The 24,936-nt window shown below is 45.4% G+C and overlaps 1 protein-coding gene across 1 annotated transcript in view; it reads left to right on the forward strand.

The window, feature by feature from the left end:
• RCOR1 (REST corepressor 1) overlaps positions 1–24,936 on the forward strand; it is a 104,464-nt gene that overhangs the window by 62,324 nt on the left and 17,204 nt on the right. Inside the window, exons 4-7 of the mRNA XM_053928083.2 lie at positions 18,373–18,425; positions 19,828–19,989; positions 20,681–20,799; positions 22,833–22,911. Of these exons, the coding sequence (XP_053784058.1) occupies positions 18,373–18,425; positions 19,828–19,989; positions 20,681–20,799; positions 22,833–22,911 (413 nt within the window). The remainder of the gene's footprint in view (positions 1–18,372; positions 18,426–19,827; positions 19,990–20,680; positions 20,800–22,832; positions 22,912–24,936) is intronic.

Consider the following 24,936-nt stretch of genomic DNA (forward strand, 5'->3'; position numbering starts at 1 on the left):
CATTATTTCATTTTTTTTTCTATTCTTTTAAAAAATAGATTTAATTTTTAGAGTAGTTTTAGGTCCATAGTCAAACGGAGCAGAAAGAGCAGGGATTTTCTGTACGCCCCTGTCCTGGCACTCGCATGCCTGCCCCACTACGGAAGCCCCTCACCGGAGTGGCCGGTCGGTGCCACCAGCGCAGTGACACGGCGCGGTCACCCAGTCGTTCCTTAGTCAGTGTTCGGCTCACTCTGTGCGGTGAGTGCATTCTGTCCGCTTTTTAAACTGTAGAGACTTTATTTCTGGAGAGAGGAGAAGATGGGGAGAGAAACATTGATGCGTGAGAGGAACTGGAGGACCTCTTGTTTGCTTCTGAGTTTTGGCAAATATTGAGTAAAGCTGCTGTAAACGTCTGTGTGCAGGTTTTTACATGGGCATAGGTTTTGTAGACGTGTTCAACTCCTTTGGATAAATACCTAGGAGCTGGGTTGCTGGATTGTACGGTAGGAGTACATTTAGTTCTGTAAGAAATGGCAAAACTGTCTTCTGAAGTGACTGTATCATTTTGCATTCCTACCAGCAATAGATAAGAGTTTCTGTTGCTCCACATCTTCACTAAAGTTTGTTTTTAGTGTTTTGGATGTTGGCCCCTCAAATAGGTATATAGCTTATTTTCTTTTACTTACTATCTATCTATCTTTCTATCTATCTATCTATCTATCTATCTATCTAGTTTTCTTTCATTTTAAGAGAAAGGGGAAGGGAGGGAGAAAGAGAAGGGAGAGAAACATCAGTGTGTGGTTGTCTCTTGTGCACACACAACTGGGGACCCAGCCTGGAACCCAGGCATGTGCCCTGACTGGGAATTGAGCCAGCGCCCTTTGGTTTGCAGGCCGGCACTCAATCCACTGAGCCACACTAGCCAGGGTGGAAAGGATTTTCATTAATTATTATGGAGGTTGAGCATCTTTGGATTTTGACTTTTTATTAAATTCTATAAATAGCAGTCAACCTAACTTTATTTTTGTTTTATTTAAAATACTTACTTATTTAGCCCTGGCTGGTGTGGCTCAGTGGATTGAGTGCCGGCTGGCAAACCAAAGGGTCACTGGTTCGATTCCCAGTCAGGACACACGCCTGAGTTACACGCCAGGTCCCCAATAGGGGGTGTGTGAGAGGCAACCACACATTGATGTTTTTCTCCCTCTCTTTATCCTTCCTTTCCCCTCTCTCTAAAAATAAGTAAATAAAATCTTTAAGAAATATGTATGTATGTATGTATTTGAGAGGGGGGAAGAGAGGGAGAAAGAGAGGGAGAGAAACATCGATTAGTTGCCTCTCACATGTGCCCCTACCAGGGACTGGACCCGCAACCTAGACATATGCCTTGACTGGGAATTGAATTGGCAACCTTTTGCCTTGCATGTTGATGCCCAACCAGCTGAGCTACACCTGTCAGGGCTATTTTATTTGTTTTTTAAAAATTATATTTAGTTAAATTTATTAATCTTATTTGTGGTTTCTGTGATGTGTAATAGCCCCCCCCCCAATATTATAGACATACATACCGATACTTCTCTGTCCTCCACTCCTTTCCCTCTCCTCCTGTTTCCATCATTGCTTTATCTGGCATATTGAATTTTTGTGCCCTCCACTTACACTAAACTCCTATGTGCTTTGGTCTATACCCAGGCTCTGGATTTTGTTTCATTGCTGTATCGGGTAATTGCTGATTTCGCACCACCTCATTTTTCCCAGTGTTCCTAGCTCAAGCGTTTATTCTCCCAGGTGAATCCTAGCCTCATGGCATCAAGTTTCCTCCAAATGTATCTTGATTACGGTCACATTGAATTTGAGTTTATTTAGTGAGAATTGGTTTGATTTATGTTTTTATTGAGCTGCCTTTTAGTGTACCAGGAATGAAGGATTCAGGAAACTTATATTCTAAGTGGACAAAGAGGGGGAAAAATGAACATGTAAGTAAATCATTTATATGTATTTCCTCTAGTCCACCTCTTGCTGTTCAGATGTGAAAAGCTGAGCTCAGTCTAACCGTGTGTAAGGGCCCGCAGCTAGTTAGTAGCCAAGTGTTGTCCTGGTTTCTGGTCTGCAGACTGCATCATTACATACCTCTTCCTTCATGTCCTGATTCATCAAGTAAACCGCAATTAAACACTGATACTACACCAGTTGTGCGCTGTGTCTGGGATACCTTTGGGTATGCCCAGAAAGTGTGCCTTGTAGAGACATTTCATGTAGAGAAAATGTAAGCAATTTCAAACAGCACAGATGAGCATAATAGGATGTACGTAGTGTAATAAGTGATTGTGGAAAATTACTTGAAACAATGCCATGAGATTTAGGGGACAGTGGAGTGGATGACGGTTGAATCATGTGTTGCATTCTGGAGGCTGGACAGCAAGAGCAACTGAAAAGTGTTCACTTTCGGAGAAGCGGACAGGTGCTGCTTATGTTGCTTTAGCATCAGACACCTCCTGTGTACTCCTGTGCATCTCCTGTGTTCTCCTGCTCCCCTTCCGACCCAGCAGGAGGAAGTGCTGCGTGAACCGTGGAAAACAGTTGTCGGTTGAGTGAAATATTGAGGAATGAATGAGTTTGCTGGCTGGACAAGGGGATCGAGTGCATCCTAGACAAAGAAAGGCTGGCATTGCCTTCGCACAGGCCTGCAGATGTGGGGCGGAGATGCCGGGCTTGGTTTTGGAGACCTGCCTGCCACGACAAGTGTGGTCCTTGGAGAGTTGGGAAGCAATGAACCTGGGAAGGCAGGCAGACTTCTTCAAGGGATGAGGGTTTGGGGGGATTTTTAGCTAGAGGCAGAATAATTTACATTAGAAAGCTCTTGACCACCTGGTGGTTTAGAGCAGGGGCACGGGGACTGGTGGCTTACCTGAGTAAGCCAGGTGTGAGGCCCTTGCCAGGCCAGTGCTGCTACAGGAGGCTGAGGGTGGTTTAGGAAGTCAAGGCAGCAATGTCAGGAGTGTTTGAACTGGCTCGAAGGCAGTAGAGGTCATAGGATGCGGGGCTATGTGGCATCCCGGAGGCCTGGTTAGCATGCCTTCAATGCAGGGTGCTTGCTGTCTAGCTTCCTCAGCTGTGCTCCATCCTCGACTCCACCCACACGTAGGCACTGAAGGTGCCTTCTGGGCACTGTGTTACTGTGGGCTGGCTCTGCTCCCCCGTTCCTGCTGTGATGTGGGCAGCTGCCCTCCTGCACGGGAGTGCCTCTTCCTCCCACCCGTGGGCGTCCACCCCACCCCATGCCAAACGACCCTCCCTTGGGGGCTCCCACCTCATTCTGCTTGGTCCGTGCCCTACATGCCCACTTTGCTTGCCCTACCTGAGGGCATCAGTCAGTCTTCGCTCCATGGGCCGCCACTGTGCAGGGTGCAGTGCGGGCACGGACTCTGACATGCCCCTCTGATCCCGGCTCACACAGAGACCTGCCCCAGGTCTGTACTTGGTGATGAGGAACAGTTGAAGGTCAGCAAGACAAGCAATCTCAAAGGGTTGGTTCTTTTTATTTTTTACTAGAGAGATAATCTTATCTTCTTTGAAATGTATGTAGAGTTAGGCCAGCTCTTAGTCTGGTTCATTTTACTGTTTTAAGGAAAACAAAAAAATTTACCAAAGCAAGTGTGGCCAAATCTAATATAAAACTGGCCTAGGAGAACTCTCAGAAGAGAATTTTTGAAGAGAGAATAGGTTAGGAAATGGAGTAATCTGAGGGTGGCTTTTTATTATTTGATTCTTTTTAAGTAAAGGTTTGGAAGAGGTGAATCGGAGCTGGAGGGGAAGCCACTGATTCAGCCCTGCCCATGACTGGTGCAGTTCCCTGCAGAAGCGAATTCCCTAGACCCAGCTGCAGCTGTCTCGGGCACAGATGTTAGCGCCGTAACTTTTGGCTGTTGGGCATCAGGGAATCTGGGGGTCTCCCTCGTTTATTTATGCATTATGTATTTCATAGGTTAAATGTATGTCATCAGTGCTTTTGCAGTTATTTAGGTATTTGCACTTTGTTTTTATTTGTATTTATTTATTTTTAATATATTTATTGATTATGCTATTACAGTTGTCCCATTTCCGCCCCCCTCACTCCATTACCTCCTGCCCACCCCCTCCCTCCCACATTCCCCCCCTATAGTTCATGTCCGTGGGTCATACTTATAACTTCTTTGGCTTCTACATTTCCTATACTATTCTTACCCTCCCCCTGTCTATTTTCCACCTATCATCTATGCTACTTATTCTCTGTACCTTTCCCCCCCTCTCCCCCTCCCACTCCCCTATTGACACCCCTCCATGTGATCTCCATCTCTATGGTTCTGTTCCTGTTCTGGTTGTTTGCCTAGTTTGCTCTTGTTTTTGTTTTAGGTGTGGTCGTTAATAACTGAGTTTGCTGTCATTTTTACTGTTCATATTTCTTATCTTCTTTTTCTTAGGTAAGTCCCTTTAACATTTCATATAATAAGGGCTTGGTGATGATGAACTTCTTTAACTTGACCTTATCTGAGAAGCACTTTATCTTCCCTTCCATTCTAAATGATAGCTTTGCTGGATACACTAATCTTGGATGTAGGTCCTTGTGTTTAGTCTTGGGTAATGTAATTATGATGTGCCTTGGTGTGTTCCTCCTTGGGTCCAGCTTCTTTGGGGCTCTCTGAGCTTCCTGGACTTCCTGGAAGTCTATTTCTTTTGCCAGATGAGGGAAGTTCTCCTTCATTATTTGTTCAAATAAGTTTTCAATTTTTTGTTCTTCCTCTTCTCCTGGCACCCCTATAATTCAGATGTTGGAACGTTTCGAGATGTCCTGGAGGTTCCTAAGCCTCTCCTCATTTTTCCGAATTCTTGTTTCTTCATTCTTTTCTAGTTGGATGTTCCTTTCTTCCTTCTGGTCCACACCGTTGATTTGAGTCCCAATTTCCTTCGCATCACTATTGGTTCCCTGTAGATTTTCCTTTGTTTCTCTTAGCATAGGCTTCATTTTTTCATCTGGTTTTTGAACAAATTCAACCAATTCTGTGAGCGTCTTCATAACCAGTGCTTTGAACTGTGCATCCGATAGGTTGGCTATCTCTTCGTCGCTTAGTTATATTTTTTTTCTGGAGCTTTGAAGTGTTCTGTCATTTGGGCCTTTTTGGGGGGGGGGTCTTGGCTTGTCTGTTACTTTAAGGGGCGGAGCCTTAGGTGTTCCTGGGGCAGGAGGAGGTAATACTGGTCGCTGGGCCGTGTTGCTGTGGGGGAGGGGCCGAGAGGGAGCAATGGCACCCGCTCCCCTCTCCACCGGATTTCAGTCTTTCACTCCTATACCCACAATCAAACTGGGCCCCTCTGGTGCTGGTTCCTGAGTGGGTGGGCTTGTGCACACTCTACACCCCTGTGGGTCTCTCCAAGGACCTCTCCTGTGAGGCTGGGAGTCTCTCCTGCTGCCGCTCCAACCCCCACGGGCTCTTTCAATCAGAGGTTTGAGGCTTTATTTCCCCGAGCTGGAGCCCTGGGTTGCGAGGTCTGCTTCGCTCCCCACCGTTTGTCTGGTTTGTCTTTGTGCGAATGTGGGGCCGCGGGGTGCTACCTGCCGCTCTGCCTGCCCCGTTCTCCGCCACTCCGAGTCCAGCCCTCTCGGTTTATCTGCGCAAATGTGGGGCCGCAGGGTCTGCTAGTGGTCGGACTGCCTGCGCCGTTCGTCCCACACTCCGCCAGTCTCAGTCCAGCCACGGCCACGTGAGTCTTCTCCACCCCGGTGCCCATCCCCACCCCTCCTTCTGGTCTGGATGAATGTTTATTTTTTATTTCCTTGGTGCCAGACGTCCTTGCCGTTCGATTTTCTGTCAGTTCTGGTTGTGCGAGGAGGCGCAGTATGTCTACCTACGCCGCCATCTTGGTTCTCCTGTTTTTATTTTTTAAAAATGAGAAACTGGTACACTGGTGAGAAGCGCTGGTCTCTTTTAAAACAGACAAAGAGTGAACACATTAACTGTGCCAATGACAATCACGCTGGATGATGCTTTAAAAAGTTGGCTGAGTAGGGCCCTATGCTCAGAGGTTAGGGCACTGGTCTTGTAAAAAGTTGGCTGACTACTACCTGTAAAGAAAAAAAACAACACATATAACATGCTAGACATAAAGAATTCAAAATTGTGTCAAAAACTGAAGTCAAATTAGAGATTTTAAAATAAGTTCAGCTTTTTTGGAATGAGAACCCCCTTTGAGCTGCAGCGCACCCAAAAGTTGTTTCTGTTAGTGAGTTGACTTCAGCACACACTGTCAGGGTTATGTGGTGTGTGAAGGTTTCACAGGTACGTAGTAGGTGTCAGGAGTCTGTATTCAAACATTCCAGCGGCTTTCCAGTCCAGTGCAAATTGAAGCCAAGGACATGAGTATTGACCATGAGGCCCTGAATTGTCTGACCTGACTTCTGCCCTCCTGAACTCATCCAGACATGCTCCTTGGAGCCTGTTCTGTGCCCCGGTCTGGCTGCTCTGTACCCAAATGTCCACAGGGCCCCTTCCCACAGCCACCCCGGCTCACCGTTTCCATGTCGCCGACAGAGAGGCCTTCCTCAGAGACCACTGCTGCCTCCGTATCTCCTTCCCTCTGCTCTATGGGTTAGGGTCCCGCCAGGCCCTGCTTGTGTCTGTCCCCACTGTGCTGAAGACCCGTGAGGGAGGCGCTCCGTTTGTGCTGCTCCCGGTCACTCCTCTGTCGGCATGCGGCGGCTCCCCTAAATGCTTCTCCAGTGAGTGAGAAGATACGGGGCTGTGGGCACTCCTCTACAGAGACTGGTGAACGTAGGCTTTTGGGCTCTCTGTTTCAAGGCTTGGGTCATTTGGAATCCTCTGACACTTCCTTCCTTGCCTCTCACCTTGTGCTGACCATTCATTTACGCAGTAAATAGGTGAGAGGCTGTGTGTGTGCCAGGCACCGCAGGACTACCAGAATGAGCATTCTTGCGCCCCTGCCCAGTGTGGCTCCCAGTCTGGTGGGAGATTGCCCCGGTAGATCCCCAGCTCACTGACCGGAGGGGCAGGTGGCCTGAGGTCCTCCCATGGTAGTCCTGTGACTGGAAGGAAGGTGTGCAGGGGAGTGGTGGGGTAAGCTAACATGGGCCTTGGTTTTCAGTTTTTTATGAATGACTGATTGTCATAGAGCTTGAAACTTGTGATTAAAATGATGTTTTCTATCTTGTGAAAATTATTTTTATTATTTTTGTTCTCTTTACGTGCTCTAGAGTTAGAGAAAATGTACAAAACTTACTAGAAAAGCTAAATTTACACACTGTAGCAGAAGCCCTCCACTAAAATCAAGGGTTATTTTACCCTTTAATCACATCAGTGTGTCTTATCTTCATCTTTTAAAAAAAAAGATTTTATTTAAATTTTTAGAGAGGGGAAGGGAGAGAGGGAGAGAAACATCCATGTGTGGTTGCCTCTCACGCGCCCCCTACTGGGGGACCTGGCCAGCAACTCAGGCCTGTGCCCTGACTGGGAATCAAACCAGTGACCTTTTGATTCGCAAGCCCGCGCTCAATCCACTGAGCCACACCAGCCAGGGCTTCATCCTTTTAAACTTAAACATTTTAATTTTGTTACCATAATTTATTCTTTCTGTTCTCATGGGGATTTATTTGGTTTTCTACTGTTACAGCTGTTACTGCTGGGAACATTCTTTGACCTGTTTCTTGATATCCATCCAGAACATAGATACACAGCTCTAGTATGAACGCCAGATTTCTTTCTGAAATGGCCAGACTGGTTTATACTCCTGCCAGTAAAGTGCAGAGTTTATTTGCTCCGTGTTCTCTTCAGTAATTGAGACTGTTGGACGTGGCCATTTCAGACAGCCCAGAGAGTGTGACCCTGTTTCTCACGTCAAGGTTGTTTGCTGCCTTTGTTGGGTATGATACTGGCATGTGGTTCTGTAAAAAATACGTTGACATTTTAAAAAAGATGCATATAGCCCTGGTCGGGTGATGCATTTGGTTGGAGTGGGTGGGGGTTCGATCCCTGGTCAGGGCACGTGCCTAGGTTGCAGATTTGATCCCCAGTCGGGACGCCCATGGGAGGCAACCAGTCGATGTCCCTCTCTCACATCGTTTCTCTGGGTCCCTTCATCATGTAGCTTAATTTATTTAACCATGTTCCTATTCTTGACTATTTATATTTTTTTCTTTTTTTTCCTACAATAAATAACACATGAGAAAGCAGGAAATTATAATGTTCTTTCCTTGATTCTGCAGATCAGGTTTCCCAGTTAAGTGCATTCATCGTTCTTTTTCTCTGGCGCTTAGGACAATTGATATTAGTTATTTTTGTAATTAAGCAGCCAGACTGAGTTCTATGAAGGGAGAAACTGTCTCTTTTAGTCATGGCTATATAAGCAGCATTGGGCACACAGTCGGGCTGAAAGATTTATTGAATCAGTGGAGAAAATTAAATAAACATACTAGTTTGTTATAAAACATCACTCTTCTGCAGCCTGTTTTAAAAGCTCAGGTTTCTTCACTGGATGAAGACCCCCTTACTCCCTACGAGGCTGAAACACTGTAAACGGTAGGGTTTACAGTGGGAAGACGTGACCCCTCCCAACAGACATGCCCCCTGCGCTGTACCCTCTCTGGACCACCCACCAGTTTAGCAAAACGTGCTGGGCCTACAGAGGGGAAGTGACTTGTGTCAAGTTTGTGGCGGGCAGAACCTTGTCGCATCCCTGTGCACTTCCTGTCACCGAGCCTTTCTTGGCCACTTGAATCTCATTGAGGACATCTGTTTCCTGTGCCCTTGTGTACAGACGGACTGTACCGAGGGCAGGACCTTTGTCTATGTGGGCTGGAAGAGGGAGGGTGAAAGGACAAGTGCCCCTGTGAGGCCGGGTTTGGGTTCAAACTCGAAGAACTACTGGGACTTGCAGGCTTTCACAGCCTTCTCTGACCACCCCTTTCTCCCCTTTGCCTAACCCCTCAGCAGGAGGCAGGCTTGAAATTGGTTATTTATTTAACTTGATTTTTATTGTTGATACTGTTACAGATGTCCCCATCCCCCCCGCCCCTTTTGCCCACCTCCAGCTAGTCCCATCCCTCATCCCCTAGCCTTCACCGCTCTGTTGTCTGTGTCTGTGAGTTATGCACATACGTTCCTTAGCTAATCCCTTCACCTTCTTTCATCCAGTTCCCCCACCCCCTCCTTTCTCACAGGTGTCAGTTTGTTCCAGGTGTCCATGCCTCTGGTTCTATTTTGTTCATCAGTTTATTTTGTTAGCTAGATTCCACATGTAAGTGAGATTAAATGGTATGTGTCTCTCTGACTGGCTTATTTTGCTTAGCATAATAATCTCCAGGTCCATCCATACTATCACAAAAGGCAAGAATTCCTTCTTTTTTATGGCCCCATAGCATTCCATTGTGTGTATGACCGCAGCTTTTTATCCCCTCTTCTGCTGATGGGCACTTGGGCTGTTTCCAGATCTTGCTGTTGTAAATAATGCAGCAATGAACATAGGTGCACATACATTCTTTCAAATTAATAAGGCCATCCTACCCTGAACATGCCTAATCTTGTCAAATTAGTGTTTGGGGATTCTTAGGATATATTCCCAGAAGTGGGATCACTGGGTCAAAAGGCAGTTCTGTTTTTACAATTTTTTGAGGAACCTACATACTATTTTCCGCAGTAGCTGCGCCAGTCTGCATGCCCACCATGATGCACTAGGTTCCCCTTTCTCCACATCCTCGCCAGCACTTGTTTGCTGATTTATAGATGGTAGCCATTCTGGCAGGTGTGACATGATACCTCATTGTAGTTTTTATTTGCATCTCCCTGATGATTAGTAACGTTGAGCATTTTTTTTGTGTATCTCTGGGCCCTCCGTATGTCCTCTTTGGAGAAGTGTCTGTTCAGGTCCCTTGCCCATTTTTAAACTGGGCTGCTGCCCTTGCTGTTGTGTCTCAGTAGATTGAGTGTGGGCCTGTGAACCAAACGGCCGCTGGTTCTATTCCCAGTCAGGGCACATGCCTGGGTTGCAGGTATCTCTCGCATATTGATGTTTCTCTCCCTCTCTTTCTCCCTCCCTCCCCCTCTCTCTAAAAATAAATACATAAAATCTTTTTTAAAAAATTGGATTGCTTATTTTCCCGGTGTTGAGTTCTAGAAGTTCTTTATGTATTTTATAAATTAACCCCTTATCAGGTATATCATTGACAAATACGTTCTCCCATACAATGGGTTCCCTTTTCATTTTGTTGATGGTTTCTTTTGCTGTGCAAAAGCTTATTAATTTGATGTAGTCCCATTTGTTTATTTTTTCTTTTGTTTCCCTTGCTGTAGGAGATATACTGGCAAAAATACTGCCACTAGAGATGCCTGAGATTTTAGTGCCTATGCTTTCTTCTAGGATTTAAAAGGAAAAAGAAAATAAATAAATTGGTAATTTTAAAAAGACCCTCTTTAGTCACTGAAAGGAAATTTTTTTTGCATGATTGAAATTCACAACTCACAAATCTCAGTACATTTCTCCTTGTTTCTCTGGTTTTGATGTTGTTGTAATCTTTTCAATACAAAAACCTTTAAAAATGTTGTGCTTGTCAACATGATTTTTATCACATTAAAAAGGAAAAAGTTATCAAACCTATGCTCTTTACACACTAATGTTCTGCTCTGTTCATTGATTCTCAAACTGGCCCATCATAACCCCTTGGAAACATTATAAAAACAAGCCAAAACCATCTAGAGTGCAGTCGATGCTTTCCTTCACGTAAGTGTGTTTATTTTCTGAAAATCCACCAAGTGCTGCAGCTCTGAGCCCTCAGCGAGTGCTGTCGTTCGAAACTGCACCCTTTTCCTCCAGCTGAATCTCACAAATGTTTATGAAGGAATTACATTTCTTTTTGGATTTTATTTATTTATTTTTAGAGAGAGAGGAAGGGAGGGAGAAAGAGGGAGAGAAACACCAATTGGTTGCCTCTTGAGCGCCCCTTACTAGGGACCTGGCCTGCAACCCAGGCAGGTGCCCTGACTGGGAGTCTGAACTGGCGACCTGGTTCACAGGCCAGCACTCAACCTTTAGCCACACCAGCCAGGGCTGAAGGAATTAATTTTGATAGTACTTTACCTATGTATGTTTCAGTTCCTCTGCCACAGTGGGAAGGGTTGGAGCAGGATATCCGATCTTACTGAGGTGAGGAGATGGCTTCAGCCTGCTGGCTCCTGGTGGAGACTGAGGGCTGACGCAGGGTCCAGGGCTCTTTCTGCAGTAGTCAGCTGTCTGGTTCGGGCCAAATGGACAGTGCCAGGCTTCCCCCCCCCCCCCGCCCCCCCGCTAATGTCAGGGAAAGGTTGCCTTTACTTAAGGGGCATGCAGACCTTGTTTTGAGCATGGTTTCCTTCTTAGCTCATGTTGTACAAAACGAAACATACATGAGAGCAAACAAAATTGTTCTGAGTGTGCAGCTGCCTGCTGAGGGGCCGAGGTATTAAGTAAGTTGACCTGCTGGGAGAGATCCGAGGGGATCGTGTGTCACTCGCAACTTTATTCTTTAAAGTGGGCTTTGGCCATTGTTGACAAGACGGTAGTAAACTGTCTTCATTAGTCAAAAATAGGTGTCATTCTACTGACAATCAGTTTTTAAAATGTGGGAGGTTCTGCATCTGCCTTTCTGGAGTGTGTACAAATGTAGACGTTCCAGAAAAAGGGTGGAATGCTCCGATCCTTTTTTTAATTGGAAATTATTTATGATTATTGATTTCAGAGGGGGGGGGAGAGAGAGAGAGAGAGAGAGAGAGAGAGAGAGAGAGAGAGAGAGAGAGAGAGAGAGAGAAACATAGATTTGTTGTTCTGTGTATTTATGCATCATTTGTGGATTCTTGTATGTGCCCTGACTGGGAATTGAACCTGCAACCTTGGTGCAAGATGATGCTCTAACCAGCTGAGCTACTGGGCCAGGACTTACTAGAAAAAATTTTAAATGCAGCACACAAAAATGTTTAGAGTTAACATTAGAAAGCTTTAAAGCCCTGGCCGGTGTGGCTCTGTTGGTTGAAACATCGTCCCATAAACTGAAAGGTTGCAGGTTTGATCCCTGGTCAGGGCAATTATGGGAGGCAACCAGCTGATGTTACTCTCTCTCAAAGCAATGAAAAAAATATCCTTGGGTGAGGATGAAAAACAAAAGTTTTAACTATTGCTCATATAGCCCTGGCCAGTGTTGCTCCGTTGCTTGGAGTGTTGTCCTGTAAAATGAAGGGTTGCAGGGTTCGATCCCTGGTTAGGGCACATATCTCGGTGCGAGTTCAGTCCCCCATGGGGTGTGTGTGAGAAGCAACTGATCGATGTTTCTCTCTCCCTCCCTTTCCCTCTCTCTCAAATCAATAAGTAACCCTGGCTGGTGTGGCTTAGTGGATTGAGTGCCGGCCTGTGAACCAAAGGGTCGCCAGTTTGATTTCCGGTCAGGGCACATGCCTGGGTTGTGGGCCAGGTCCCCAGTAGGGTCCCCAGTATGCAATCGCACTTTGATGTTTCTCTCCCTCTCTTTCTCCCTCCCTTCCTCTCTCTAAAAAATAAATGAGTAAAACCTTTTAAACAGGTAAATACAAACGAGATTTTTTTTCAAAAGAAATAAAATCTTTAAAAAATAAAACCAGTAAGCATGTCCTTGGGCAAGGATTAAAAAACATTACTGTACAGTGTTAGTCATGGAAGACACTTTTAAGATCCTAATAGGCCACTCTTACACTGAGTCGGAAACTGGCACAGAGGCAGGGTAGACCTTACCCGAAGCCAGACGAGTTGATACTGGACAGAGGGCTGCAGAGAGGTGCAGAGTAGGCAGGAGTGGGTGCCACAGCTGCATTGAATGTGTGAGGCTTGGCAGGGTACTCATGTTTCTTATTTCCACTTGATCCAATTGTCTGCAAGACTGGGCTGGATTGTGTGGTATTTATTGGGTGCTAGAGGGTGGGGAGAGCTTTTTCTGTAAAGTGGAATTTTAATAAAACTTCATTTTCATAAAGAAAGTGCTTTATATTACTGACTAGGAAGGACTGGTTCACTGTATTATACTCTGGCAGGGTCTCTGTGGCTTATCTTGTTCCTTGTGCCCTCTTTTTCCCCTGGAAATATTCAAGGGGGTCATTAAAATGGTAACTGTAGTAATAGTTGTGCCCACCAGGTGGCATAATTGTTTTTCCTGAGTGATTTAACCACCTTTTGATTGAGTTACAGTGGTAACATTTCTTACTTTAATAAGGAGATGCTATGATATTGAAGAAAATTAGGCACACTCAGTTTGAGTTGAGACATTGGTGCCATGTGTCTTTGCAGTAGCTAGTGCTACTGCAAATGTTATGATAATAAAAATATTAAAAAGCTGTGTTAAAGCTGTAGCTTTGTCCTCAGCCCATCTTATGGTGTCAGCCTCCTGCTCTGCATGGAGTTTTCAAGATCACATGGTGTTCGACTCTGCGGTGTCTCAGGGAAGGGACAGGCGAGTCAAGGTTACTGTGGCAATTTTCATCCACATTCTCCCTTGTCTGCAGTTGAATTTGAGACTCTTACTAATGATATGAGGGCATATATAGTTCAATGGATTAAAACGTGAGTATAGAAACAAATGAAGCCTAGCTCAAGGCAGCCGTTAACCTGTTACCTTCGGTTTCCACCACAGGTTGTATTTTCTTAGCTCCATTCAAGCTACCTAGACTCTGTTGATTAGCTTTGCTCGGTTCTCTGTACCATGGATACTGTTCTTATCTGAGGTGGCCTTCTCCCTAACCCTCCTTTACTCAAGAGATAGGCTAGTGGTGTGTCGACAGGCCTTCAACGCCATGGGTCCTGGCAGCAAGCAGTCTGGGCTTCTGTAGGTCCTACTTCTGCCACTTTCCAGCTGTGTGATCCCGGCCAAATCACCTACCTTCTCTGAGCCTGTCACTTCATTTGTGAATGACAGTGATAATAGAATTATTGGAGAGGGTTAAAAAGATAACCTTTGTGAAGAGCTTAGAATGCAGGCTGGCACAAGAACTCTCAAGTGTTTGCTGCTACTGTTACTTAATCAGTGTAACTTGAATCTTTAGGAAGCTTTTCTTGAGTCATTATTATCATTATCATCATTATTTACTGGTTATTTTGTATTCTCTTACTCTCCTTCATCTGTACTGTTATTTTATGTATTTATATTCTCTTCTGTTATCTGTGTGTTGTTTCAATTCATCTTTCTTTTGTATTTTGGCCTGCTACTTGATACAGCGTTCTGTATGTCGTAAGGGTAGCTCAATAAACGCTTAATGATGCTTTAAGGAATTTTGTGAATTTTCCTTTCTTAATGTCATTTTTTCAGTTGCAGTTTACACTTGGTATTAGTGTCCAGGGCACGGCACAGTGGTTCGACAGCCTCACACTATACAAAGTGGTCCCCCTGGTGTTTCCAGTAGCCACCTGGCGCCATGCCTAGTTATGATACTGCTGACTATATTGTAAATTTTCTTTCCTTTTTAAAAAAAGATTTTATTTATTATTTCTAGAGAGAAGGGAAGGGAGGGAGAAAGAGAGGGAGAGAAACATCAATGTGTGGCCGCCTCTTACCCCCAACCAGGGACTGGGCCGGCAACCCTTTGGTTCTCATGCTGGTGTTCAGTCCGCTGATCCACACTATTTTGTACATTTTCTTGATGAATCTTATACACATTCTACCTGTATTTGATGTTACCCTGAAAACATAACTCACTCACCTGTGCTTTCCATGTTACGTTCTTTTCAAAAAAGTAAATGATTTGTATAGTTACTGTATTTTTAAAGAATCAGAGTCATGTATACCTTTGCCCATCATAATTTAAGATTGGAGAGTTTTCCTTGGTGGTTTCCTCGGGAATTTTTAAGTTTTAAAAAATAGTGTGTTATGCAATGATAGATTACTTTTAAAGCAGACTGCCCTTCACTCTGATTCTTCTGCTTCTGAAAGACAGTTTAGGATGTCAGCTCAGCTGCACAAGGCAAGTCTGCTTCTTGCACCCAGATGACTCCCCGGTGCTGCCCCTGTGCACTGGGGAGGGCGGCTGGGTGCAGAGGGCCAGGCCCATGGAACTGGCCTGGCATTTCCTCAAGCCAGACGGACTTTGCTCATCGCCCTGATCACATCTTCCTTAGTGACTCCCTGCCTGTAGTTTCTTCTTGCCCCTGACTGGGATGGACTCTTCATTAACCTTTCATCTTTCAGAGTCACAATCAAGATTATTGTTGCCAGAGGCAGGAAGGTGCTAGTCAAGCCCCCAAAGATTCTTGTTTTCTTTGTCTCAGACCAGTCTGTTTCTGGTAGCTTGTCTTTCTCTTGCTCTTTTCCATTTTGTCTTTTATCCACCACACGAAACACCCTTTGGTTTTATTAGGGCAGTTGGGAGTGGATTTTATTTTCTTAGGTTGAAAGCTTAGTTTTGCTTAAGGAAACCACGTGGGAGGTTTTGAAAAATTCACACATTGATTTTCCTCATGTCTCACCAGCAGCTACTGGCATACTCTGTAAAGGAGAAGGGAGCTGAGGGGGTGGGCACAGGGGACTCTAGAGGCCGTGGTGCAGAGCTGTGTCCCCTAGCTGCCACAGGGAGGAAGAGCTCAGGTCCAGACAGGGTCGGAAGGCGGGGCACGATGAGGCCTGTCAACAGCATTGTTTGTCCCTTCAGCTGTGTTGCTCCGAATTGGCTCTGGTCCTAAGCACTGTGTGAGGGGGAGGCCGTGGAGGAGGGTTCTGCTGGGGTGTCATTTTGGGAAGGTCAAGGATCTGCTAAAGGAAACTCGGTCTTAAATACAGTGCTTCGTAAGTGCCAGGCACTGCTGCCCATGAACTCATCGATCAGGAGACAGAGCCGGGATTTGACCCAGGTCTGTCTTACCACAGACCTAATCTGTGCTGCCTTTGAACTTGCTGGAAAAAGACCTAAAATACTGACATTGTGCATATCACAGCACCCTGGAGTTCTGTCAGCAAGTGTTTGTCTGATCTTTGTTGTACACTGCGGGCAATGAAAAGTTGTGTTTTTGCTGGTGGGTGTCAGATGGTAATTCTTCCACAAGTTGCCAGACTCCCCATGTATTGAGTTACTCCCTCACCCCTCCAAGGACCTGGTAGACATTCCACGGGACTCTACCTAAGTAGTGTAATAGAGTTCCTTCTTCCTTCACTTTAGATTTGAGTCCCCAGGGTGGTCTTCAAGAAAATCTAGCGGGTGTGTGTTTTGAAGGGCCACCTTAGTGGACTACTTGCTGTGTATACCCTGGCAGATGTTGCTTCTGACCCCAGTGGCAGCAGTCAGAACCCAGGTTTTTAGTCTGTTTTACTGTTCCTACCACCATCTAATTTTTATGTTAAAAAACAAAAAAGCAGATGAAAATAGAGTACATTCAAAGAATACTTTTGTTTCCCTGAATTTTCCAGCTAAAGTTTTTAGCTAAATCTGGTGGGCAGCAGCGGGACAGGCTTAATGAGTGAGTGGGGTTTACTGCGACAGCAGAGCGGACTCCGCAGAGGCACCTGCCTGCGAATCGCGGGCGTGCAGGCCGCCTGTGTGGTCTTGTGCTCACACGGCACATGGCCGCCTGGCGACTGCACACATGGCACATCATCCCTCCCTCGGCTCAGGTGGGTGATGGTATCTGGGAACCGCATGCTCGCAGAGCTGAGGCTGCACAGCAGGAGCTGAAGTTCATTTGTGGCACGCTCACCATATCGGTATTCAAAGAAGAAACCCCTGAAGCAGAGCCTCTCCAGGGCCGACGCTCAGTTCTCTGTCCGGTGTTGTTCTCCTGCCCTTCCGTACTCTGGACATGAGCATTCCTCGCCTCTCATCACCTCCTCTGCATCATCTGACCTGCGTCCACCCCCCACGTCCAGGCTGCCACTGGCTCAGGGTCTTGTCCTGGTGAACACCACACCCAGCCCCTCAGCAGAGCTCTGGCTAGATGTGCAGCCTCACCTCACATGAGCTTCTTTTAGAACCTTAGAACATTTGTATGTGGCATCATCCACCCTCTTGTGAAGTGATAAGTAAAGGACACACTCGGGAGTAATTTTCTCCCTCATCTGTAAAACCCTTTCGTTTTAATGTCATTTAGTGTGTCCTTCACTGACTGTCAGTACACTGGAATTTTTCTATGTTTTGAGTGACGTAAGCAATTAGATTATACTTGAATGTTGAAAAAGGGAATAGAAAATGAATGCCTTCGTGTTGCAATAGTTACTGTTTAAGTTGACTTTTTCCTGTATCAGTGGAAAAATTTTCCCTAGCATTAGAATACATGCTAATAGAAGAGTCTGAATTATTTTTCAAAATGGATTTCTTTTTCCTGAATTGGTTATGCGTTGTACCACAGCTGGGGACGTGCTTGTGGCTGAATTGAGCAGCGCGCTGAGCCTTTGCAGCCAATCCCCTGGCTCACTGTCTGTGGCTGGGTGGGCAGAGCCCTGGGAGCCTGTGCTCTCACTGGGGAGAGGCTAGGGGAGGGGTCAGGGGCTGAGGGGGTTTACTCCTGTTGCACACAGTTCTATGCTACTGGTTGTTTTCGAGCTCATGTTGTCTTTGTCGTTTATATAGAAAAGTCATACATGAATTTAATGAAGTGCTATCAACTAGTAGTCTCTTATTTTTCTAGGTTCTTCTTTGGGGGTGGCAGCTTCTGGGGACCTAACAGTTTCCCTTGCTGTTTCCTTAGTGCTTGAAAGCAAATACCACACATTGGTTCACATCATTTATCTTAGATTTATTTTTCTTTATTATTATTCTTTAAAATTAATAAGTATTATTCTTTAAAATTAATAAGGATTTTATTAATTTGTTTTTAGAGGGGAAAGGTGGGAGAACGAGAGGGAGAGAAACATCAGTGTGTAGTTGCCTCTCACGCGCCCTCCACTGGCACGTGCCCCGACTGGGGATCGAACCAGTGACCCCTCCAGGTTCGCAGGCTGGCGTTCAATCCACTGATCCACACCAGCCAGGGCTATCTTAGATTTTTTTAAATAAAGCAATAGGTTCCTTGATCTTCGGCTTTGGCTAAGATTTAATAATGAACCCAAATTTAATATTTCTCTTTATTTCTAAATATTTTTCAGTATATCAAAGAAATGTTTATCCTAGAAACCACGTAGAACCAAGTTTTTTAAAAAAAGAATTATAATCTTGCCATCTAGTGATAAGTGCTGATAACATTTGAGAGTATTGCCTGCCGTTTCCCTGCAGGGTTTAATATGTAGGGTTCCCAGGGGGGCTGTATCAGCGATTCTGTGCGGGAACTGACGCTCTTCCGCGCCAACTGTGCCATGGGGGCGTGGCTTGCGGCTCCAGTGCTCCGAGACTGCGCTGCCCTGGGTGTGCTCACCGGCCCTGTCTTGTTTTTCAGTGGACGAGTACATTGCCATCGCTAAAGAGAAGCACGGGTACAACATGGAACAGGTAACAACGTGATCTTCTTTTGTTGCTAAAAACGGGTTTTTAGAGCTCACGTGTTGACATTTTTTACTTGTGTGTGCGGAGTAGCAGTGTTTCCCCATCAGCAGTTTTGGGGGTTACTAGCAGCATTAGACTGGGCCCTGGGCCCTTTTCACTGCCCCAGGTGCGCGTGAGAGGACTCTCCGCTGGCAGTGCAGCTGCGTCTCTGTGGGCTGCGGCGGCTGAGGCGGGAAGGTGCGGGGTCCCGGGGCGGAGCGCTTCTGTGTGGGAATGTGTGATCTGTCATTTTTGTGGGTGTGTGATGGTTTCTGCTGTCACACTCAGACCTATAGTATTTTAACATTGTTTTGAGTCACTTTCAGGTTGTGAAAATTGGCTAAGGCTTTCTTTTAACAATTGTTTAGAGCCTGTTAATGAGAAATGCACGAGAATCCCAGTCCCCCCTCCAAAAGTGTGGTGATTATCTTATCTAAGCCTCATTTCTTATTACCATTTAAAAATAAGCATAGTAAGTTGGATTCCTGTTTTCCTTGGCATTGATCTGGATTTTACAACCTATAAGTTACTAACATTTTTTCATTTATTCTGGTAGTTTCAATTACTGAGGGCACAAGTAATCGAAATTATATAGAATTGGACTCTTTCTTTTAGCCTTGGCCTTATTTGTAGCTATTCTACTCTGGTAGAACTGTTTAAAAAGCCAATTACGATAAGATACTCAGTATTCCAGACTCTTTCAAAGCAAAAAATGTATGCTTCTCCTTTTCCAACCCTGCTCATGAACTTCATGAATTGCCCAGAAAAATTATCAGTTTAGAAAGTATAAATATTATTGGGTGATTAACTGCTAAGTATACTTGTATGAACTTTTAAGAATTTTGATTTTCAAAATTATGATCGTTTTTATTTGAGTTGTGATGAAGAAATTTTCTCAGAAAAGTATCCTGAGTTACCTCTCTCATTTCTAATTTGTTCCTTGCCCATTTGTATGTTTTTTCTTTTTGAACTGAAAAAAACTCTTTTAATATTTGTGTTATGTGAGCAAAGCAGTAACAAAGGCATTGCGTGGTTTTATCACTCGGCCCCTACTCTCGCGTGCAGAGCATTAGCGTGTGACTCTGCCAGAGCACAGGTTCTAGAGCCACTTTCTGGCTCGGTCACATTGGCAAGTCACTCACTGTCCCGGGCCTCTGCATCTGCACTTGAGAAGTGAGAACGGTGGCCCTGCTCTCCTAGGGCTGCGGGGTGGATGTGTTAGTGCCCAGAGGCAACCTCTCTGGGACTGCCACTTAGCACAGCTGAGTCTGAAGACAGACACTCACACTCTCCTTTTGCCGACCTCATTTCCATTTTAATGTTTCATTCACATCTTCGGTCTAAAATTTCACTGATACTATTTTTCTAGGCTCTTGGGATGCTCTTTTGGCATAAGCATAATATTGAAAAATCATTGGCTGATTTGCCCAACTTTACCCCCTTCCCAGATGAGTGGACTGTGGAGGATAAAGTCTTGTTTGAGCAAGCCTTTAGTTTTCATGGGAAGACTTTTCATAGAATCCAACAAATGGTAAGTAGATGAGGCCATTGATTCCCGCCCTCCACCCCCTTCCTCTGCCATACCCCCGAGAGACAGGGCTGTCTCCCACAGGCATGAGCACCCCTGTTTTTAGGACAACTCCCTTTAGAAAAATTGGCGCACGGCTTGCTGCTGGAGCTTGCTGTTGGTACTACTTGCAGCACTTCCTGGCACTTCCCTGCTGGGTGGCGGGAACCCCACCCCCACCCTGTCTCTCTCGAAGGGACCCTCCAGTAGATTAGCTTAGGGAGAGGGTCTTGGGTGTATATCTGATGAGGTGGGGCCCCGTCTGCCCAGAAGAGGTCTGCCTGTTTCTCACATTCCGGAATGCTGTTTGATGGGCCCCTACTGCAAAAGCTTTTGACAGTTGCATTAGTGCTAAAATGGAATTTTTAAAGATAATCCAAAAGTTATATTAGAAACTTGAGCTGTGTGCAAACCCTGACTCATTTTAACCTGGCTTTACACTCTTTCATGGGCTGAGTTTCACTTACAGTCTCACCTAGTAATTTGAAGATGTAAATTTATGAGGGTTCTTTCATAAATTTTTTTCCTTATTGGAGAAGGGCTGTGACTTAGGATGTTTCTGAATACGTGAGAGTGATCGTAATTATGTGTATCTAAACACGTCTGATTCTGAACGGCTAGCTTTAAATCTAAAGCAACACATTTTTTTGTTTAGCTTCCTGATAAATCAATAGCAAGTCTGGTGAAATTTTACTACTCCTGGAAGAAGACAAGGACTAAGACCAGCGTGATGGACCGCCATGCTCGCAAACAGAAGCGCGAGCGGGAAGAAAGGTCAGTGGTACCTGGGGGTGCGGTGCCCCTTCTCAGGGACATCCACAGTCACTAGAGTTCTGTGAGATGGTGGGCGCACAACAAGGAAAAGCAGGGATGGGATTTCTCTCAGTGCCTTACCTGCTTGAGCCAAATTCACATGAATGTCCTTCACTTGCTGTCAATGAGCCGTGTGAGTGCAGCGGGGTTGGGTCCCACGCATGCTTTTTCTCACCACTCTTCCTGCGGTCAGTAAGCTCCCGTTTTGAATGCATGGACTTTCCCACAGGTTCTTTCATGCCTTTTAAGGGTGTCTTCTTCAAATAAAAGGGATCTTGTTTCCTAGGTTGAAATGTACTTGGTATGCTTGTCCAGATTCATTCGACATGTTTTCATGTTTGGTGTTCAAGATGCCAGTACAGTTCAGGTTTCCTTCTTCCCTTTCTGAGCGTCCGATTGTGCGTGCTTGAGTGAGTGAGAAACATGTCGTAGGTCCGTGGTTTGCGCTAGCCTTCTGTGGCCTAGCGAAAGGACATGTCTTGGTCATCATGTCCTCAGCCGTCTGTACTGAGCACTGCATTGTGGGGATGGCTGGGGCGGGCTCTGCGCACACTCACAGGCCAGGCTCCGTTCAGTGCGCTCCTCCCCGCCTGGCGCTCCGCTCCAAAGTGGAAGCCGCGTGCAGTCAGAGGCAGGCGCACCACGTGTGGCTTTTGTGTTCAGTCGGTGTAATGTAGGTGGCTATTAAAAATCACAGTTTTCCACACTTTCTATAATACAGTATTTTTATAATTGGTAACAATTTGGCCCCATCTCAGAAGACTGTTTTATGAATAACACGTGGAACAGACTGAGAGTGGAGGATCCCGTTTGGAGAACTCTGATCCCTTGGCCCAAGTAGGGAACGAGAGCGCCGCCCGAGCTCTTCGCAGCCGGCAGAGTCTGTGAAAGCTTGCGCCTGCGCACAGCTGCATGGTTTTTGGTCTTCAGCCTACGTGCCGGTGGGTCTGTCTACGCATCGGTACTCTTAATAACCAAAGAAACCTGGCGAACCTACTAAATGAATTTGTTTTTAGTGTTGCAGCAACTTACGACGACAATTTTTTATTTTCGCTGTACGTCAGGCCTCATGTACTGTGTGAGTTAGATTTACTGCTGCAAACAGATGCCGTCTACTCTGCTGAAACCAGAAGTAAATACAAAAGTGGACTGGGATCTGTTGCGCTGAGTGTGATGCGACAGCCCAACTGGTCTCTGCCCCTCCCGCACCGAGAGGAGGGTGCCTGCGTGGGGGAGTCACGGCAGGGCTGGGGCTGAGTTCCCGAAACGCTGGGCTCTTTCTTTCTTGGACACTCTCTTCCGCCAGAACTTGGACCACCTTGGGCCGGGGAGGGGAGGGTGGGGGCGCGGAGAAGCATGGAGCAGTAGGCACGGTCATCGGGATGGACTCCTAAGCCCAGGCAGAATGTGGACACTGGAAGGGAGTACTCGCACCGCAGCTCCGCCAGCCTCTGCTGTGGGCCGGCTGGACAGGTTGCAGGGCCCGCGCTCTCGTTTTTAGTGACCTTCTCACCTGCCACAGAGTCGGTGTCTTTTTTTCTTTAATTAAAAATGCTACCTGGAAGGACATAAGCAGAACGGCCATGTCAACGTGAGTGTCCTTTTTGAGATAAACTCAGTTTAAAATACCAGTTGTCCCTGCCCCCACAGGCCTTTGCCCTGCCCAGACGTGGGTGGTCACGAGGGGGCAGATGGGGCATCTTGCTTGCAGGGAACTTGTGCCCAGTGCAGGGGACTTGATTCTCGGACAGTGTCTCAGGTGTGTCTGTAGACCTACTCTGGGAAGTAGAAACCTATTTTAATCATTGATCTTAATCATTTACACTGAAAGAACTATGGAATTGGTATTTTACTCGAATTGTAAAAATGTTTTATCTCAACAGTCTGAAAACAATAATTTTATATTAAACATGTCATTAAATCAATGTATTGCTTATATTTATATATTAAAATTAGTACAAAGTAATCTTTGGTAACTTTTTCTTATCTTTCAGCGAGGACGAACTAGAAGAAGCAAACGGAAATAACCCCATGGACCTTGAGATTGATCAGAATAAGGAGAGCAGAAAGGAGGTATTTGTCTCTCTTTAGGCAGATAAGTGTTATTACTAGTTCATCAGCAAAACATCATTCTTCTTACTCTACTTAATGTATTAAGTGCTAATCATGCAAGGCATCATAGTATGACATTTTAAACAAGAATAACTTGGCTTCATAGAACTTAGAATTGTGTTTGGCAAGAAACCTGAGTAAAGGAAGTCTTTTTTTTTTAATTATATTTTATTGATTATGCTGTTAAGAGTTGTCCTCATTTTCCCCCTTTGCCCCCCTCCCCCAGTAGCCTCCACTCCCTCAGGCAGTCCCCCCACCATTGTTCATGTCCATGGATCATGCGTATAGTTCTTTGGCCACTCCATTCCCTATGCTGTACTTTACATCCCCACGGCTGTTCTCTACCTACCTGTTTTTACTTCTTAACCCCCCATCTCTTACCTCATTGCCCCATACCCCCCCATCTGGCATCCATCAAAACGCTCTCCGTATCCATGATTCTGTCTCTGTTCTTGTTTGCTTAGTTTGTTTTTTAGATTCAGTTGTTGATAGATACATATTTTTGCCATTTTATCATTCATAGTTTTGATCTTCTTTTTCTTAAGTCCCTTGAACATTTCATATAATAATGGTTTGGTGACGATGAACTCCTTTAGTTTTACCTTGTCTGGGAAGCTCTTTATCTGCACTTCAGTTCTACATGATAGCTTTGCTGGGTAGAGCAATCTTGGCTGTAGGTCCCTGCTTTTCCTTACTTTGAATATTTCTTGCCAATCCCTTCTTGCCTACAAAGTTTCTTTTGAGAAATCAGCTGACAGTCTTAGGGGAATTCCCCTGGAGGTAACTAACTTCTTTACTCTTGCTGCTTTTAAGATTCTCTCTTTATCATTAACCTTTGGCATTTTAGTTATGATGTGTCTTCATGTGGTCCTCTTTGGGTCCATCTTGTTTGGGACTCTGTGCTTCCTGGACTTGCATATCTATTTCCTTCACTAAAAACTAGGGAAGTTTTTTCTTTCACTATTTTTTCAAATAGATTTCCAATTTCTTGTTTTTTCCTCTTCTTCTGGCACCCTTATGAGACAAATGTTGGACATCTTGAAGTTGTCTCAGAGGCTGTTTATGTGACTTCTCATTTTTTTGTGTTTTTTTTTGGTTTGTTTTTTAAGATTTTATTTACCTCTTTTTAGAGAGAGGGGAAGGGAGGGAGAAGGAGAGGGAGAGAAACATCAACATGTGGTTGCCTCTCACATGCCCTCCTGGGAACCTGGACTGCAACCCAGGTATGTGCCCTGACTGGGAATTGAACCAGTGACCCTTCGGTTTGAAGGAAGGCACTCAAGCCATTAAGCCATACCAGCCATGACATTATCCTCATTTTGGGGGTTATTTTTTTCTTCTTCTTGTTCTGACTGGTTGTTTTTTGCTTCTTTATGTTCCAAATCATTGGTTTGATTCTTGGCTTCACCCAAGAAACAACACTCTACTGTTGTTTCCCTATAAATTGGTCTTTATTTCAGTTAGTGTCTCCTTTGTTTCTGACTGGATCTTTTTTATGTTGCGGAGGTCCTGGGAAGTCTTAAAGGGAAAATTGCAGGGAAGAGAGATGGTCTGTCTGGGGCAGGGTCCTCGCTGTCATCTTCCCTGAGCCGCCAGCTCAGGCGGTTAGGGAGTGACAGTTGTGAGGCTTAGGCCTGAGCGTGGCTCCTCCTCTCAGCCTTGTGGTTCCTTCCAAGCTGTTGCTGGCCTAGGGTTTTACACACTCTGGCTCAGCAGGTGACACCACAGGGCTAGCAGGGACGCAGTGCAAACCCTCTCCTCACTCAGAAACAACTACACAGGTCATCCAAGGGTGCCGGAGGGTTTTAGTGTCTGGATTCAGGGGACCTGTGAATCCTTACAGTTGCGGGTGACTTTTGTAAACTACCCACAGAGAAATGTGGGGAGTTGGGATGATCTTAGCCTTTTGAAATGGGGGTTGCAGTCTTGCATTATTGTGTCCATTCATAAAAGTGAATAAAACCTATGTGAGACCCCAAGGGCCCT

Source organism: Desmodus rotundus, chromosome 7 (genome assembly GCF_022682495.2).
Source record: "Desmodus rotundus isolate HL8 chromosome 7, HLdesRot8A.1, whole genome shotgun sequence".
Lineage (NCBI taxonomy): Eukaryota > Metazoa > Chordata > Mammalia > Chiroptera > Phyllostomidae > Desmodus > Desmodus rotundus.